The sequence below is a fragment of the Epinephelus fuscoguttatus genome, linkage group LG23 (genome assembly GCF_011397635.1).
Source record: "Epinephelus fuscoguttatus linkage group LG23, E.fuscoguttatus.final_Chr_v1".
In the NCBI taxonomy this organism is placed as follows: domain Eukaryota; kingdom Metazoa; phylum Chordata; class Actinopteri; order Perciformes; family Serranidae; genus Epinephelus; species Epinephelus fuscoguttatus.
In genome coordinates, this window is record NC_064774.1 from 24,156,652 (window position 1) to 24,173,577 (window position 16,926).

The 16,926-nt window shown below is 40.3% G+C and overlaps 1 protein-coding gene across 3 annotated transcripts in view; it reads right to left on the reverse strand.

The window, feature by feature from the left end:
• dennd4c (DENN/MADD domain containing 4C) overlaps positions 1–16,926 on the reverse strand; it is a 47,762-nt gene that overhangs the window by 14,590 nt on the left and 16,246 nt on the right. For all 3 annotated transcript variants that reach the window (XM_049568716.1, XM_049568717.1, XM_049568715.1), the window contains exons 2-11: positions 14,755–15,065; positions 8,183–8,435; positions 8,026–8,095; positions 5,940–6,109; positions 5,582–5,823; positions 4,582–4,648; positions 4,417–4,475; positions 3,368–3,512; positions 707–882; positions 412–512 (exon numbers count right to left, since the gene is read on the reverse strand). In XM_049568716.1, coding sequence (XP_049424673.1) covers positions 412–512; positions 707–882; positions 3,368–3,512; positions 4,417–4,475; positions 4,582–4,648; positions 5,582–5,823; positions 5,940–6,109; positions 8,026–8,095; positions 8,183–8,435; positions 14,755–15,053 — 1,582 coding nt within the window. In that variant the 5' untranslated portion in view covers positions 15,054–15,065. The remainder of the gene's footprint in view (positions 1–411; positions 513–706; positions 883–3,367; positions 3,513–4,416; positions 4,476–4,581; positions 4,649–5,581; positions 5,824–5,939; positions 6,110–8,025; positions 8,096–8,182; positions 8,436–14,754; positions 15,066–16,926) is intronic.

A 16,926-nucleotide genomic window follows, 5' to 3' on the forward strand; every position in this document is an offset into this window, starting at 1 on the left:
TTATTATTATTATTATTGTTACACTTAATTGTAATTATTTGACTAACAATATGACTCCCATATTCAGTTCTATTTTTGACTTGTCTGAGTCTTTCACTACATTTAATCAGTTGTGGGTCTCCATATATAACCACAGGGGGTGGACAGAGTAACATGGGCTGACAAGATGATGAAATCTATTGCAACAGCCAAAGTATTTTTTAGGCTGTGATAAAGATTCAGCCCTATGGTAATTTTTACCATCATAGTTTGTGGCATCATTGTAGCCTTGGAAACAGACACATCCGCAAGCTCATGTTTACAGCAATGTCAGACCAGAAATTTTCTCCATTCCTTGTAAATTAATCTAGTGAGAAATAAATAACTGTAGTAAGGTTTTTGCTGTAAGAGGAGGTGAGGTGCAGTTTGTACCTGTGGCCAGCTGGTGGTGCAAGTTGCTCAGGGAGTTGACGAGACTCTTGCAGGGCTTCTTTGGGAGGTTCTTCCAGTTGCTGTGTCTCTTTTCGTCAGACCTGCGACACATAACAATACCACAAAGGCAGTGAGCTGGAAGTAACAGGAGAGCTGAAATAAAATAATCTGCCACGTGCTCATGGTGTAACAAATGTGCTGCTGCAATATTTGAGATGGTTCAACATTATGCAAGCTGTAAATACAGACTACAAAGCAGGCAGCCACATGGGTTCAGTATCAAAGCGCAGCGTACAGGTAGATAGTGTTGGTGTCCAGATCCACACAGACAACATCAGGCGGGGGGTCGTAAAGGTCAAAGTAGCGGGAGTCCACGCCCACTATGAAAGGCAATGGAGCGTTGAGGACGCCTGCGAGGGAGAGCGGGCACAGGGGGATGTAGGGACACTGCCACTGGAAGGGGAAGATCATCTGAGCAGAGACAAGAGAAAAGAAAGCACAATTACTACAACCAGTCTGAGGATAATTAAGGGTTTACATTACACCCCCTGGAGGTACAAATAATCAAAGTACCATTATGCTAAAACATGCCAGTACGTTTTTAAAAGGCTATTGAGTAAAAATGTATAAAAGCTAATGTTGGCGAGCCCAGCTTTTTGCCCCTAACTCTTTACTTGTGTATAATGTCAGCATCACACTCCTGAATTAAATCTGGGCAACTAGGACACATTTAAGGGCATATAATATGATACGCTTCTTTACTTTATTGTAACTGATTTATTGCAAAACTTCAAATGCACTTGGTGGATTTTTGACGATTGTGACATCCTGTGTATTTCAGAGAAATGGTTGGCAAAGTTCAATTATGTTCATGGAGCTGCAGAATCAGCAATCAAGCTCAGTGAAATATAAGTCAAACCACTGGAGGAGAGGCAATATTTTTGGAACATTAAGTACAATGTAGTGTAATTTGTCATAGTTGAAATAGAGGTATTTTGATGCAGGCCACTTTCATGTTTTTTGGAAATGTCAGAAAATAACTGCATTTCGGTAAATGGTATGTAAAGAGCTTGAGCCCATCCTAGGATATGAGGTTCCTAACAGTGGTTTGGTGCTTTATCTTTGTATATTTTCTGAGGAAAATGTTACTGCTAGTGACAGAAATTTGATCAAAATATTGCTAGTAGCAAGCAAGAAAGTGATTACTAGGAGCTGGGGTAAAGAAACACCACCAACAAAGGACCAATGGCTAACAATTGTGGAAAAATAATAGAGAAATTGACGTATACTGAGACTACAAGAAGCACAGCTAGAAAGAAATTGGGAAAATGGACTGTATACAAGACTCAAAAAGACAACACTGGACTGGAATAATAATCCATAGATGCACTAATCCTTAAGGCTGTAAAAATGTTGATTTACCAAAGCAGTTTTTGTTTTGTAAGCTCTTAATTATATTTCAATTATTTAATTATGCTGTTGTAACCAACATGCCAATATCACAAAAACTGTTTTAATAAGATTTAAGTGGAAAAACAATAAATGTACGGGCATTATTATGACTTGCCTAACTGTCTGCACAGTGAAACAGTTCACTCTTGTTAATGCTAAGTTCACTTCACTGAGGGAATCCTGATTTCTGATGAAATGTCTGAATAAACATGAGAAACCTAGATGACATTATGCATGTAGAGTTATCACACTACTGTTGAACATCTACAACACGTTTGTCAAAAAATCTGTTCCTTGTCTCGCTGCTTGTTTTAATGTGTTTGTACTTCACAGCATTCTCCCAGAGTTTCTTACCGTCATCAAATATAAGTAGGCAAGTAACATTAATAGTCATGATAATGACAGTCCTAAACACTTCTACCATATTTATCTGTTTTCTGGAGTGCTTTAAAGGCATCTGATCAAATCAATCATGAAAAGTGCTCATTATATAAATAGAACTTTTCGTGATTTAGTATGGAGATTAGAGGAGGTCGAGATGGGACTGATCCTTTTAATGTCAGTAATGGAGTCACCAGAGGATCCATGATACAATATTATTGCAATTTAAAATATGTTGCCATATGCTGAGTACTGCGATAAAATATAATGCAATATATTGCAATTTATTACATTTTTTCAATTGTAAATAATGTCACATCTGTTTCATCTAACAAGATAAAGCTTTCAGTCCGTTTATCTCACTTCAGCCATTTTATTTTTCGCAGCAGCATAATTTATCTACTGCACTGAAATAGCAATTGATTTTATCATTCTACTAAGCTACAAGAGGTTTAATTTGTATTTGTAATATTCATAATGTATGTAATAAAAAAATCAATACTGTGAGGATATGATATTGCCACACAAAAAAATTGCGATACTATGCTGTGTCGATATTTTCCCCCACCTCGAAGAGTTAGACGCATTATCTAAACTCTTATTCAACTTATATATGGATGTGCAGTTGAATGTTTGTGAACCAGGCTGTGTTTCTGATCATGTCATGATCAATGCTTTTGTGTGTGCAGATGATTTGGTTATATTTTCCTCCCTACAGAGCTGCTTCATCCCAACAAGAATGATGAAAGGATAATTATGCATAAAAAGGATTATGAAGTAGTATTTTCTTGAGTACTACCTGTGGAGAGACACTTTGAAAGCTAGCACCACTTTTTTAGATGGTGCATAGAAGAGACACCCAATGGTATTCATTGAATTCTCAGGGCAAAACATCTGTACATACATTCATAATATGGTCAGTACAGTGAAGGTCTGGCTATCCAAAAGGCAGAGAATGGGTGATGACGATGGCTGTAATGTTAATTCATTTTAACCATTAAGTATTTCATGGAATGGCTATTTCAATATTTCAATCTTATCTTCTAAACTGAAGATTTCAGCAGATTAAACAGCCAATGTTGCGGTAATAAACACTGTGTCTGAATATGACTTCCATACTCACAGCCACCACAGCCTCAGCCACTCCGGTGAGCACAGCGGGCCGCAGTGAGTGCAGCAGGATCTTGCTCTCCAGCAGGACAAAGTGCAGCAGCGTGGCGCAGTTCTCTGAGCCCAGATTCATCAGCAGAGTGCCGTAGTCTGCCCCGCTGACAGGGAGGGAGAGCAACACAGGAGATGAAGAATGAGTTGATGAGCTCGGGCAGACAACGGCAAGCAAAACAGAAAGGAACTCAGGGGATGGAGTGAGTGTGAAAAGGGGTTTATAACTGGGTTTGTAACTAGAGACGGATGTGAGTTACGTAAGAGAGAAAACTTCTCATACTCACTGTTTTGAGCTTATATGTGGATGCGAAGTACTTTCTAATGTTGGTAAAAAAATATGGCTATTAAATTTCATTTTGTCAGTGCTGCTAAGAGTACTTGTTCCACTCTTTCTATTTACTAATGCAGTTTACATATGCTGTCAAGCTGTCAGACATTTTCAGAACCCAATACAACCATTTAGAGGGCAAAATTAATTTCCTATTTCATGTAGGGTTTCTGAGATTGTGTCTAAACTTCGCAAATAACGAACACAAAGGCAGCAGCAGCAGCAGCAGCAGCAGCAGTGAGTCACGTTAAGTTCAACACCAATTAGTGATTTGTTAGCTTTAACAAAAGCCTGACAATCTCCATTTTTGTGGGTTTTCAAGGAAACACGAGGCAGCATGCAGACGCACAAAGAAATGTTTATATTAACTACAAACTTATCCACAAAATGATGCAGTGTAGTGATGGAAAAAGTGTCAAAAATAATGATGCCTGATGCTGTTTTTAGCTATTTAAACATGACTGAGTTTGTTTTCCTTTTTCTGGGATAAGACACTGCTCAGCTGTTTTTCTTTCAGACAAAGCAGAGAATACGTCAGGAAGGACAGCTCCACTCAGTTTGAAATGGAATAAAACTCTCAAAGTATAAAGAATGAGCTGAAAGTGCCGCCCTGTGTTTGACAAACTAACACAACATATTATCTATTGTGAAATGATTAAGTGAAGCAAAGCTAGTTGTACCTGAGGGGTAAAGGCGTACACACAGGCTGGGAGAGGATCAAGGTGTCATGTGCCGAGAGCTGAAAGGAAACATTTTATAAAGTTCATTTAAAGTTATACACATATTAAAGCATAGTGAGATTGACAACTACTAGTGTAAAAAGATTATTTAAAAAAATATGTCACCTGGACCAATATTCTTGGCCTCTGAGGGGAAGGAAATGACACATTGTGCATGAAGTGCGAGATGTGCCTGTTGGGAGAAAAATCCAAAATGCAGTCATTGTCTTCATGTAATTTTGATATATATGCAGCAACTACATTCACCTAACAAAACATAAGCTTTGAGATGTGAATGGTGTGCCGCGTCAAAGGAATACTTTACCCAAACATCACAATTTATATATCGATTTCTCACCCGGGCACTCAGGCAAACGAAGAATCCACAAAAAGAGAAATTTCTACATCAATTTAAGTCATAGGGGTCCACATCCAACAACAGTAAAACTATGTCAAAGCATCCATTTACAAACTCACACAACTCATGCAGTATTATCCAAGTGCCATTTATCCAGTCAAATGCTCAATACTTCCAAAACACACGTGTTTTTTTTCTTAAACCTTACTATTTAAAACTGAACTGAAAACGACAATTACTCCTGCTCCCTTTAGAGCCAGACTCCACTGACAAAAACAGTAATTCTATCTCGCTGGACACTGGAGCTGCTGGTCTGCCGCTGCCTCGATCAGCTAGTTTGTGTTACTGTGTGACTTTGGTGTTTTAAAGGGTTAGTTCAGATTCAACAAAGTCAAACAGTAACACAGACAAACTCACTGATAGAGGTAGTGGTAGACCAGCAGCTCCAGTGTTCAGCGAGGTAAAATTACAGGTTTTGTCAGTGGAGTCTGGCTTTGAGGAAAGTATCAGGTTTACTTTCAGTGCAGTTCCCCGTCGGAGGGGTGGTCTGTTTGGGTACTGAGCATATGACTGGATAAATAGGACTTGGATTATACTGCACGAGTTGTTATTGGATTCTTCGTTCACCAGAAGCATGTGAGAAAAACAAACTTTATTTCACAAATTCAACATAACACGAGGTGAGATATGCAAACTGTGATTTGGGGTGTGAAGTATCTATTTAATTCCCGCTCAACAAATCATTAAACAGTGCAGGCAGATTCTTACTTTTCAATAGGCAGTGGGTGTGGGCCTGAGACGGAGAGCTTGTAGAGGAACATCAAGAACTTGCGGAAGGACTCAAAGAAGGGCCAGCGGGACAGCAGGCAGATGCACTTATTGGTGTTTACAGGCCGGTTGGGGATCATCTTCTTCTCCACGGTGGTGAGCAAGCCCAGCTGGATCTTCTGCTTCTCACTCAACTGATCCACTGGATGTGGCTCGTAGAACTGGATGGCTGATCCATACACCTGGAACCAGAGATGGATAAAGTCCTTTGGTTACATTTTCAAACTTTTTGCCTTAATAGCTAGTTTTACCTCTTTTCAAAGAGTACATTAAATCAGGTGTCAATCTTCTGTCTCACCTTTTCACCAGAGGAGATGGTTAAGACGAATGTGGAGAAGACAGGCAGAGGATCTCGTGTGTTCGGTGCCCAACATTCGATCTTGGCACCCATGGGCAAACAGAACAGAGGGACAGATTCTGACAGAGGAAAAGACTCGTAGTCCTCTTCTGGGTAACGAAAGATGAGACCTGGAGAACAAAGGTAAAGACACATAATAATTATATACTCAAGTGCTACTATGATGCAGTCAAGGTGTTGTGGGCCTATCATTGAAACACCCGTGAAGGAGGGTACCCACCTGATGACCCCAATGAAGCATATACCATCCCTAAAACCCCCAACAGCCCTCCCCAAGCATGGCCCTAACTCTAACCCAGAATCGCAAGTATGTGCAACAACAACTGACTAGTTAAAACTCCACCTCAATTAAAGTTAGGTAGGGAGTAGGGAGATGTAGCGTGTACGGATGTCTCTCCTTGGCTCTGCCTTTCCTTTGCTCCGTCTTACTTTTCTATCCATCAAATCCTTTGGCTCCCACTCGGACCCCCCGACAGCACTATCACTCCCACCTGTAGTCTCAAGTATGTGCATCAGGGATTGCAACTTCTAGTCCTAAATCGAACTGAACCCTATTGAACAAAATACATCCAAATCCAAAAGTTTATATAGTGACTCAAGCTTCCAGAGGCTCATTTGAAGAGTTTCACTTGCAGGAAATAACTGTTTTGCTCCTCAGCGTTGTTTGTTGAGATGTCGTTCTGACAAGACACACACATTCTTAACTGAACATGCGCGTACACAAACAAGTCTGCAGACACAAAAATAATGGGCGTTGCAGGAAGTGCCGTCATCAGAGATGAATAAACAGCTGCCTCACAGGAAAAAGGCCAGCCAAAAAGATAAAGCCAGCGTGTGCGTCTGCATGGGTGTGTTTGTACACACACTCACATAAACACTGATTAAATGCGTGCTGGTGAATTGTTCCAAAGGCCAAGCTGTTTAAGGAGCATTCAGTCAGTGAAAATGTCACAGAAGCGCTGAGAAATGCTGGCTGTAATAAACACTGGCTATCTACAGGGAGATCAGAAACACGCTGAAGGTGCCGCTCGCTTGAACTTTGTAACAAAAACATAACAGAGGCTGATTGCGACAGCATACAAATCTGCACCATTTGTAATTACACCAGGGTCTACACTCAAATTTAAAGCTGTGTAAGACATTTTTGAGCTAATGTTTAACCAAATTTAAGACCAATTTTTGACTGTAATATATATGTGTATGCAATCCCATGCAGAGGCAGGTATTATGTAGAAATATGTTTATTAGAATGAGTTAGATTAATCTACATTTCGCCAACAGGTAAGTGCAAGTCTAAGGTAGAAAGACAGTTTTAGGTTCAGTGGTAGATTTAAAGATTTGTAACATCTGAAACATGGACTTTAATGCAGAAGAGCTTGACTCATTTTCACAAAAAATTAAATTAGATAAAATGTTTGAGTCAATTAAGACCTCAGAAATTCAAATTTTATACAGTTTTTATGACCTTTAAGGCCTAATATTTATAAAATTTAAGACATTTGAAGACTTTTTAAAGGACCTGCAGACACCCCGTACACTGCATTTTCATACCAGTACATCACATCATTTAACAGAAAGACTATTTATTATTATATATTATTGCAAAAACATTGTTAACTCCAACTGTTATTGCGTATGGAAGCCTATTAACACCAGAATAAAGATAAATCAAACTTTAAACTCACTTCATCTCACAACGACTCAGTATCTCATTATTATGAAAAAATGCCAGTTTTATTTACTTTACTTACAACTTGCAATTTCATAATTTGAATTTTAGTGTTTTTGAGTTAATCAGTCTCTTTTCCTTGTTCCTTGGCTTCCACTATTAAGGCCTCTAAACTTCAGACACAATATTTTATACACTGTGGACTATATACATTTTTTCTTTTTCACAAATTTAAGAGAAAACTTCATAAATACTCTATTGTCTAACGTGCAATATAAAATCAAGGTAACTGCAGACCTCATTGCTGTCAATTTCTAACATGGTGAGCCCTCAGAAAAATAACTAACTTTTACTCACCAGCTTTGTAACTGATGGAGTTAGACGCAGATACTGACTTCTTGTAACACAAGAACACATTGGATCCCCACTGAAAGATTAAAAACATACATTACACATCTGAATTTCAACTGATGATGCATGAGTACTAGTTCAGGAATCTAAAAATCAGACTTACCATGCCACAGTTGAGGTTCTTATCCACCTTGCAGAAGGTATGTGGTGGCGTCTCGCCTTTGCTGGTGATAATGACACAGATGTCTGTCACTGCCAGGGAGTTCTGAGGCTGGACGGGCGGCGCTCTGCGCAAGGTGATGAAGATGCGCTGCGAGTTGGCAGAGCTGTTGTTAACGTTGGCGCAGCGGCCGTATGGTGTGGCCTGGATGACCTCGCAGCCGTGGATCAGACGCTCCTTGCCCTCGTAAAGCACCCTGATAGACACAACAGACAGTGGGTAAAAATGTTAGCTCAACACTTGGAAAATGATGAGGCGCATATTGTGCCTCCATCACAAATGAAGATGAGATTATGCACAAAAGTCTGCAGCAGAGAAAAATAAAGATGTAATCCTTCAGTAAATGCTGGTATTACAATGACTCATACATACTACAAAGCTCTCACAGACAGTTAGGTGGCTCTGAAAAAGTGCTATCCTGGATTCATTTCTTAAACAAGCCCGGCTGCCAAAAGACACATAACTCACATTCTAATGATGCAACAGTTTAGTTAATGCTGCAAAACAAAAGGGCATTCAAGTTTGAAGCTAACAGCAAATTAGGAGTTTGAAACAGACAGCAAGAAAGATAGAAGACTGTAAAATAATCCAGGAATCATCTGGGAATTTCTGTGAGGTGCTCAAGAAAAACAACAACCAACACAACAAATAGTGGATGTTTCCTGCTGGTGTGGTTTCCCCAAATGGCGAAGGTGTCAACCACAACATGAATAATGAGGTAAACAGTCTGAAGCAAAGGCTTTCAGAGGATCCTCTGAAAGCAGAATTACCAGGGTGGATCTTGCAGGGAAAACATCTCATCGATAAAGGAAAAGATGCTTTCTTACTGCCATCTGTCTAGTTTATTTTTCCATCGGCCCTGAACCAAGTCATGCTTTACGACAGTATGCAGACAACAGAATACTTGGGACAGTGACAAATTCAACACAATAGAGACATTGATAAAACCCCAGTTTTACTTTTAAATGCGTTGAAGTTGTTGATGTTTTTCATAGAGTGTAAGAGGGAAAATGAGGACATATCCAACTCTTTAGTTGCCATGCTATTGCCATATCATATCTACACTCTCATCACTATCTAACTTTGTCTGTGTGGATTGTTGCTGTGCAGGAAGTATACAGCGCATTTGTCAATATCTTTTAGCTGAGAACGGCTGGAAACAACAGTGATGAGGACGGTGAGAGTCAACCAAAACAGTAAAGTTGCACAAAAACTATAACCTAACAGCCTGTTTAAACCTGGTATGAACATACATTTTTGGTGATCTGATCACAAGTGGACAGCGCTAAGTACAACTCTAGACGACCACCAAGATGCACTGTGATCCGATCACTTGAACCACTTGCTGAGGTAAACTAGGACGCATTTGACCACATATGTTTTGCAGTGTAAACTAAATAATCCTGATGCAAGGACTCTCATAATTGGTGAAGGATGTGGTGGTTGTTTTGGTGACAGTGTAGTAAAAGCTCCTTAACTTACACATTTTATGTCAAGTTAAACGCCTTGCTTTGGCTTACGGAAGGAAACTTGATGAATTCTGCTGACAGCCATATCGCTAGCTGAGCTGACAGAACCGCTAACGTGACTAGCAAGCATGCTACAGAGCAGCTAGCAGAGGAGTGGATGTAATAACTGTGCATTGGGCAGTAATGAAATCTGAACTCAAGCAGTCAGCTGGAGACGCATGGTAAGTACAGGTGTGAACAGGAATGTGTCTCGGCTGCCACTTGTGTTCGGATCACCGAAACGCATGTTAACACCAAGTCTAAACAGGCTCTATAAGACGCTAAAGTGCTCTGTAGAGCTAATGGAATAATTCTAGTGGCTTCATCACAAGGACATACCAATCGATACCAGTACAGGTACCTGTAATTCTTTTGTCAGTTCTCAACTTTCTCTCTGTGATAACTAGGGATGCGTGTGATAAGTCGTCTAAAAGATTAAACTTCCGCCCCCTTGCTAGTCGGCACCAGAAAATATTAGTCGGTCAAACCTTTTTGAGATTTATTCATGTACAAGGCTGCTTAACTGTCATGCGGCCGCCGCCACTAGTGGGTGCTACAGAGCAGTCAGACAGCAGACAGCAGAGTTTTAAAACAGCACAGTGGGACATTGGAGACACGTCCTCTCGCTAAACCAGCACGGTTTGGCAGTACTTTGATCTAGAAAATGAAAACAAGATAGCATGTAGGCCGTTCATACTGCACGGCGCAAAATGCCTCTCATTTCAGCTGAAGTTTAATTATAATTTAGATGTTGTTTTATTAACTTTAAAGTGAACACTATCATTTTTGTCGAATAATGTGCAAGGTTCAATGAGCCCCATGTTTCAGAGGCAATTTATTTATTTTAGATGTTATTTTAGTGGTTAACTTTTGACTGAGTTGCCATCATGTTCACGTTTATACTGCACGGCACAAAGTGTCTCATACTTCAGCAGCATTTAAAATCCGACATGGTTGTTGAAGATCGTGATTAAAGGATTCAAAGGGCATTTAATGCACACAATATTTTTTGGGGACAATGTTTCAAATACTTAATAAATTGTGCTAAATTTTGACTGTTTTCTGAGTATTTTCAATTTTTTAGACTAGTCGACTAGCAATTAAAATTTTCGATTAGTCAACGGGGAAATTAGTCGCCAGGAACATCCCTAATAGTAACAAAAACTTTTTGAACAAGCTGTAGGGGGTGATGTAGTCGACTAAAACGCAATTCTGTTACTCTACTCTTTTCTAATCACTCATAAAGCTATTGATTAATGCAGCTTTAAGTATTTCAAGTTCACAGAAAACATGCTCACAGAAAAGACAAACTCAAGCTCTCCCTTTCACAGACTTTCCATTTGCTTTCACTGGAAATATCTGGAAGGAAACTTCTTAAATTTCTCAAAAAGAGTTTTATCCATTTTAATTTACAACACTGGTGTAAAAATCTGGCAAAAAAGCGTGCACTGCAATGCTGCAGTATAAACACATCAGTCCACATTCAAACTGATTTAGGAAAGATTTAGAGACGATGAGTAAGAGGCTGAAAGTGTGGCTCTATGGTGAGGATAATCTCTGGTTCTTTTGTTCTACAGAGAGGATCAGTGTGTGGTCAGCACCACTGACTTTCTTCTTAAAGCTCTGGTTTCTCTTTAAGGCCTCAGTGAGAAGCCCGCCTTTAATGGGTGATGTGATTCAGACATATTTACCGGCTGACTCATTCAAATCCCAGACAGTAAGGGAAACTTTCATATCGTGATGCTCATATCCAACGGGCACTCTGAATGTAATAAAACAATATGGATTACTGCCAAAATGTTTTGTGCATCCCCAGTCTCAGTTTTCTTATCACTCCCACCAAGGAGTATCACACAGCTAAAGAGTTGCAGTCAGGAAAGCAATCAGTGTCCTACTGTGTTGGATTTTTTTTTTTTTTTTTGCATGACTGCAGGGCTTCCATGGCAGCATGCTCCGTGTCCTCCCTTTCCATCTGGACAATGCCATGTGGGAAGCCAAACGCAGTGATTGCTGCCCTCTTTTAACTAAGACAGACCCCAAAACACATTTTTTAATCTTGTGCAGGCTACGGGGGCAGCCATCGCAGATATAACAGTCCTACAACACTCCATTTATTCTGAAAAGAATGCAGGACAAACCTAAAGAGGCCAGGAGGACAGCTGCCAGCGAATTCTCATTTAGGCAACAAAAACAGAGTCCTAATGGGCACAGTGAGTCGTGACGCCGCGGAGCCCCGGGCTGGGAATGGTGGCTTCACTGACAGCAGAGGTGGCAGAAGGAAGAATCAGTGATTTACAGGTTGCTAGTTTTTCATTTATTCTTTCAGTGGATAGCAGGTGGGACAGAAATCAGCTGATGGGAAGGTGTTGTGACACGGCCAAAAATATATACTGACCCTCTGTGTTGCAGCTCAACTGAAACAGAAGCATCAGGAAGTGAGCCAATGCCATAATGCATTAACTTATGGTATTCTTATTAAACCACACAAGCAACCAATCATTAATTTTACACTGGGAGTCTCTTCATATCATCCCTGTTTGCAGCAGCACAGAAAAGAAGCTTGTGAAATCTGTTATTCAGTCTCATTAAGCTGCATGACTGATTTGGTACTTCAAGCAAAGAAAAAAAAACAAACAAACCATAAAGCAGCTTGACAGTGACTGTGAATCCTTGAATGTAACGTTGCTTCTATTTTATCCACCCCATATGTCCGTTAGCATGCTAAGCAGGGTTGCGCAACCACTTTAAGGAAACCTGACTTGACATATGATCTTCTGTTTATGCTCAGTGCAGTGACGGCTGCAGGGTTTCATGAGGGTTTTATGTGGTTCTGTAGATTACAGCTACATTTATCTGAAGGGAATCACATTAATAACGTGAAATGAGCCAAATTCACGAGACAACAGGTGGACACCAGTTGTGATCTTTATACAGCAACTCCAGCTTCAATTGGAAGTCTGACTTTGCAAAGGAATCTTTCGGAGAGCAGCGCCGAGTCTCTTGTAACTGGAAACTCCAGTTTGTTAGTGGGACACACAAAAAGGCTTTAGACAAAGACTAAGGTGTGTGGAGAGCTGAAATGCCTCAGGCAGTTGCGTCATTGTCCTTTATAAAGCATAGTTAACCGACACAAAGCACTGGTGATGAAATGTAGGTAACGTTTTTGGCTCCTCTGTGAATAAGTAAGAGCAGTTGTGGCTTTAGGCTTACTGGATTTCATGAGGTGAATCATAACGGAGTTCCCTCTTAGAAGATAATAGAGGGGAGCTGGAAAATTGCATCAATGGACAGGATTGAAGAGGTGTGGCTGAGAGGAAGGGAGTGATTGAAGTAGTCAACAAGCCACTTCTCTCCACCTCTGACAGCACGTGTCGTCATGCCATCAAAGTTAAATTCAACCTGACAATTACAAAATACAAGACACACTTTTCACTAGAGCCCTCCTCGCACAGCTAGTATTACCAGGTGACCTTCTGACTTAGAAATTACCTCCTCACATCTGGGTTGGTGTGGTGCATTTGCACAGGATAAATGAAGTCTGTATTGAACTTGAATTCATTCCTCAGATAAGATGCACACAGTCAGGTGTAACTCCACTGTACACGACCAAGAAACACAGCAGCCTTAGCGATGATGTACAGTGTTTACCTTTCTTTTTCTCTTAATGTGGGTTAAACAAACAGAACCAACTCTGCCACACATTCAAGCTTTCTCTTTCTGCAAACAGGTCTCCATCCTGTGTAGCAAGATGAGCCTCCTGCACCCGTATACTGTCAAACCTTTATTTATAATCACCAATGCTGCCTCCATAAGACTTTACAAGGAAGAGGCAGAAACCAGGAGAAGTCTAAAATAGGACCCCAAATCACTGAGATGCCGATTTGGAGGGGACTAATATTATCACATGACCTCAGTGTTTGGTGAAATATGACCGGTGATTTATGGTGGAATTTTCACTTGACAAATTACAGACATGACAGATTCGCACGGGATTAAGATCACAGACAACCTCCACAATTATAACAAATCACGAGGTCCCCAGGTTATACTAGTCCCGTGTGAACAGGGCATATGATACATGTAGTACTATAAGCCTTACAAATGGTAGGAGGAGTGATGCACTGGAGGCAAGGCCTTTATAACAGCAGCTTCTCCGTAGGAAAAGCACATGTATTGCTAATAACATTAACCATGGCTCTGTTCTATTCAAGTGTCCCAGTAAGCTGTGACAGTGAGCCAGCATGCACAATACCAGGATCCTGAAACTGAAGCAGCTAAACTGAATTCAGCGATCATTAAATCTATTATTCAAACCTGTGATTTTCCTCTGGTGATATGTCAAAATTGCTCCAATGAAAAATGCCTCTTGAAATACACAAATGATGCAAGTCTTCAAAATATTTTTGCATGACACGTTGGCTAGTGATTAGCCCTGCTGCAGGACACTTTGTAGATCTTTAATCATACCCGTCAGTACATTTACATGCACAGTTAAGCCAAGCTATGGTTACAGCTGGACAAGGCAACTTAATTGGACTTCTGTCTTTGAGGTGAGTCGATTATTGATGAAGTATGTCCGACTCTGCTACGATAAGTGGCGATATGCCCCCTTTCAGCTTTCTCTTGACCTATTACGTCACAGACCGAACAACCGACAAGCAACTTAGCTTGCGGTTAGCAAGCAGCAAACTGGTACCATGGTGGACAACGTATCTTTTTCTTCTCTTCCTCTGTTACACATTTAATGCTATTCGACTTCTGGGTCAAAGCCTGGGGTGGAAAATGTGGAGCATGTGCAGAGCACCCAGGCTAGTTTGGGTCCGACTAACTGTATAAATCCAGGAGTGATTCGACTACCAATCACGTTATTTTGGTGTGTTAGTTCAGTGGAACCTACAGTAGCTTCAGCAACTCAGAAGTGAAGCCACTTATAATGAGTCTCTTGCTGTTACAGGCATGCAAGCGTTCCAGATTACAAACCGTGACATAAACAAACTGCTGACTCACCCGATGTCGATGAGCGGAGACTTCCCTCGACCCCTCTTGTAGCACAGAAACAGCTCAGGGCTCTTGAGGCTGCCATGATTAAGGTTGGCTGGCTGACCGCTGTATGTGGTGTCGATACAAGTGAAGCCCTCGGGCACTGTTTCTCCTGCTGACCTGTTAATGACGGCCAGGTCGGTGATGGGCGCTTTGGGCCCGCTGGACTTGGTCTCTGACAGGTCCTGCTCCAGGGGCGTGGACTTGTCTGTCAGCCCAGCCACCACAAAGTAGTCGGTCACACGGTGACCCTTGTCCTCGATCATGGCTGGGCGTACCTGGAAGGGGGAAAATAGACATGTGAGATTAATTTAGAAGGACATTTATATAGCTCAGAGTACATTTGTTTGCCTAATAGACAAAACCCCCCCCCACGCACCACATTCATAGAAATATTCTATTCTCAGCTGTGGTTAAACCTCCTGCAAAGCACAGTCTGTTGCTCAACACTTGCTGCACATACTGTATTCAGGCACCAGCTAAGGAGAGCACTGCATGTTGGTGAAAGCTCTTACATGTCACTGTGGGACAGTGGTACGGATTAAACATGCAAGCACACACAGAATGTTAAGTAATACTGTGGCAAAGGCAATAAAAGGATCCTTTAAGGCTGCTGCGCCACAACCAAGCAAACAAACTGGGGAAACACAAGGAAGGGACTGGATCTGTTGACATTCACAAACACTCTTGTCATTGTATATCACCGCACTGCTCCAGTTATGTTGAGAGAGTTAAAGCTCCAGCAGCTACACAGAGCCAAGGGAGAGCAGCCATGCCCGGAGGAATGCTCAGAAATGCCACTGAGAGCATAAATCGAGGAGACACTAAAGTCTGCAAAACACTTGAAATATTGTTCAAAATTTAGCGCGAGTGCCAAAAAAAAAATACCAGTTGGAGCTGCAAAAATGTGCTTTTTGTCATTTTTAAATTGAAAATAACATTGTGATAACGCTACAGTCGCTCTGCTGTAAAGCGTAGAGAATTATATAAGTAGAAATAAGAAGTATAGAGTATAATGTATGTAAAAATATAAAAATAGTATCTAAAATATTAAAAATATAAACTTGTATAATGTGCTGAATATGTTAAGTGTGTAAAAAAAAATAAAAAAATATGTCCCTTATGCTACAATACAAAGTATTAAACTAGTATGTAAAGTTTAGAAATGTAAAAATATGTGTGTCATGTATGGAAGTTATTTTTAAATTACAGCTTGCACTTCTGTTTTCTAATTATTGTTTGAGTCATGACACCAGATTAAGCAGTCACTGACTCAGATATTGGTTAAAATGCAAACCATCCATGTTGTATTTTCAGACACATCTCTTCTTCATAAAATAACGAATGCAGTGAGGACACAAAGCACAGTCTTAACAGTTAACTAAAGCTAAAACTGAGTGTGAAAATAAACGTATTTAACTGAAATAAAAATAAAAACTAGACTGAAATATACAGGAAATCTCTTTAGTGTTAGTCTTTGTCAGTTTGGTTAAATCTGTCAACACAAGCATGAGGAGGCATTGGTGGACATGTTTATTAGGACTAAGTACTCGTTCACAGATTTGGTTGTTCCTTCACGCTCCCTTAATCGGAACTGAATTAGGAAGAATGTCACTCTCTTACAGTGCACGTTACACATGGAATAATCTGCATAAGACCTTAAGCTTAGACACTGATCTTGCTTTAATTGAATGTTAATGCTTTTAACTACACACCTACACCTTAGCATGTTCATCACCCTGCATTTCTACTTTAGCAATCGTTTACTGCTATTGTCGTTTGTTCTTTTGTATGATTTCATTTCTGTTTTAACTGCACCTTTGTGTGCTTACTGATTGTTTTCAATGTTTTTGTTCATGCTCGGCGTCATTGAAAATGGGGGTCTCCTTCATTTCCAGAGTCTTAAATGAAAGTTTAAATGAATGAATGAATGCATGAAAGGTGTCTGCATGACTGTGAACCAACTGCCTTTATAAACAAAGTGTTGTGTTTGTATCGTAATACAAAGGTGTAAATCGTAAGTTTCATCACAATACGATACACTGATTCTTTGGACAACCTCAAGACATTTGCTGATACCATTAAGTCTGCTATGTTTTATTTTGATTCACTTTAATTCAAGGGCCCGCAATTAATATG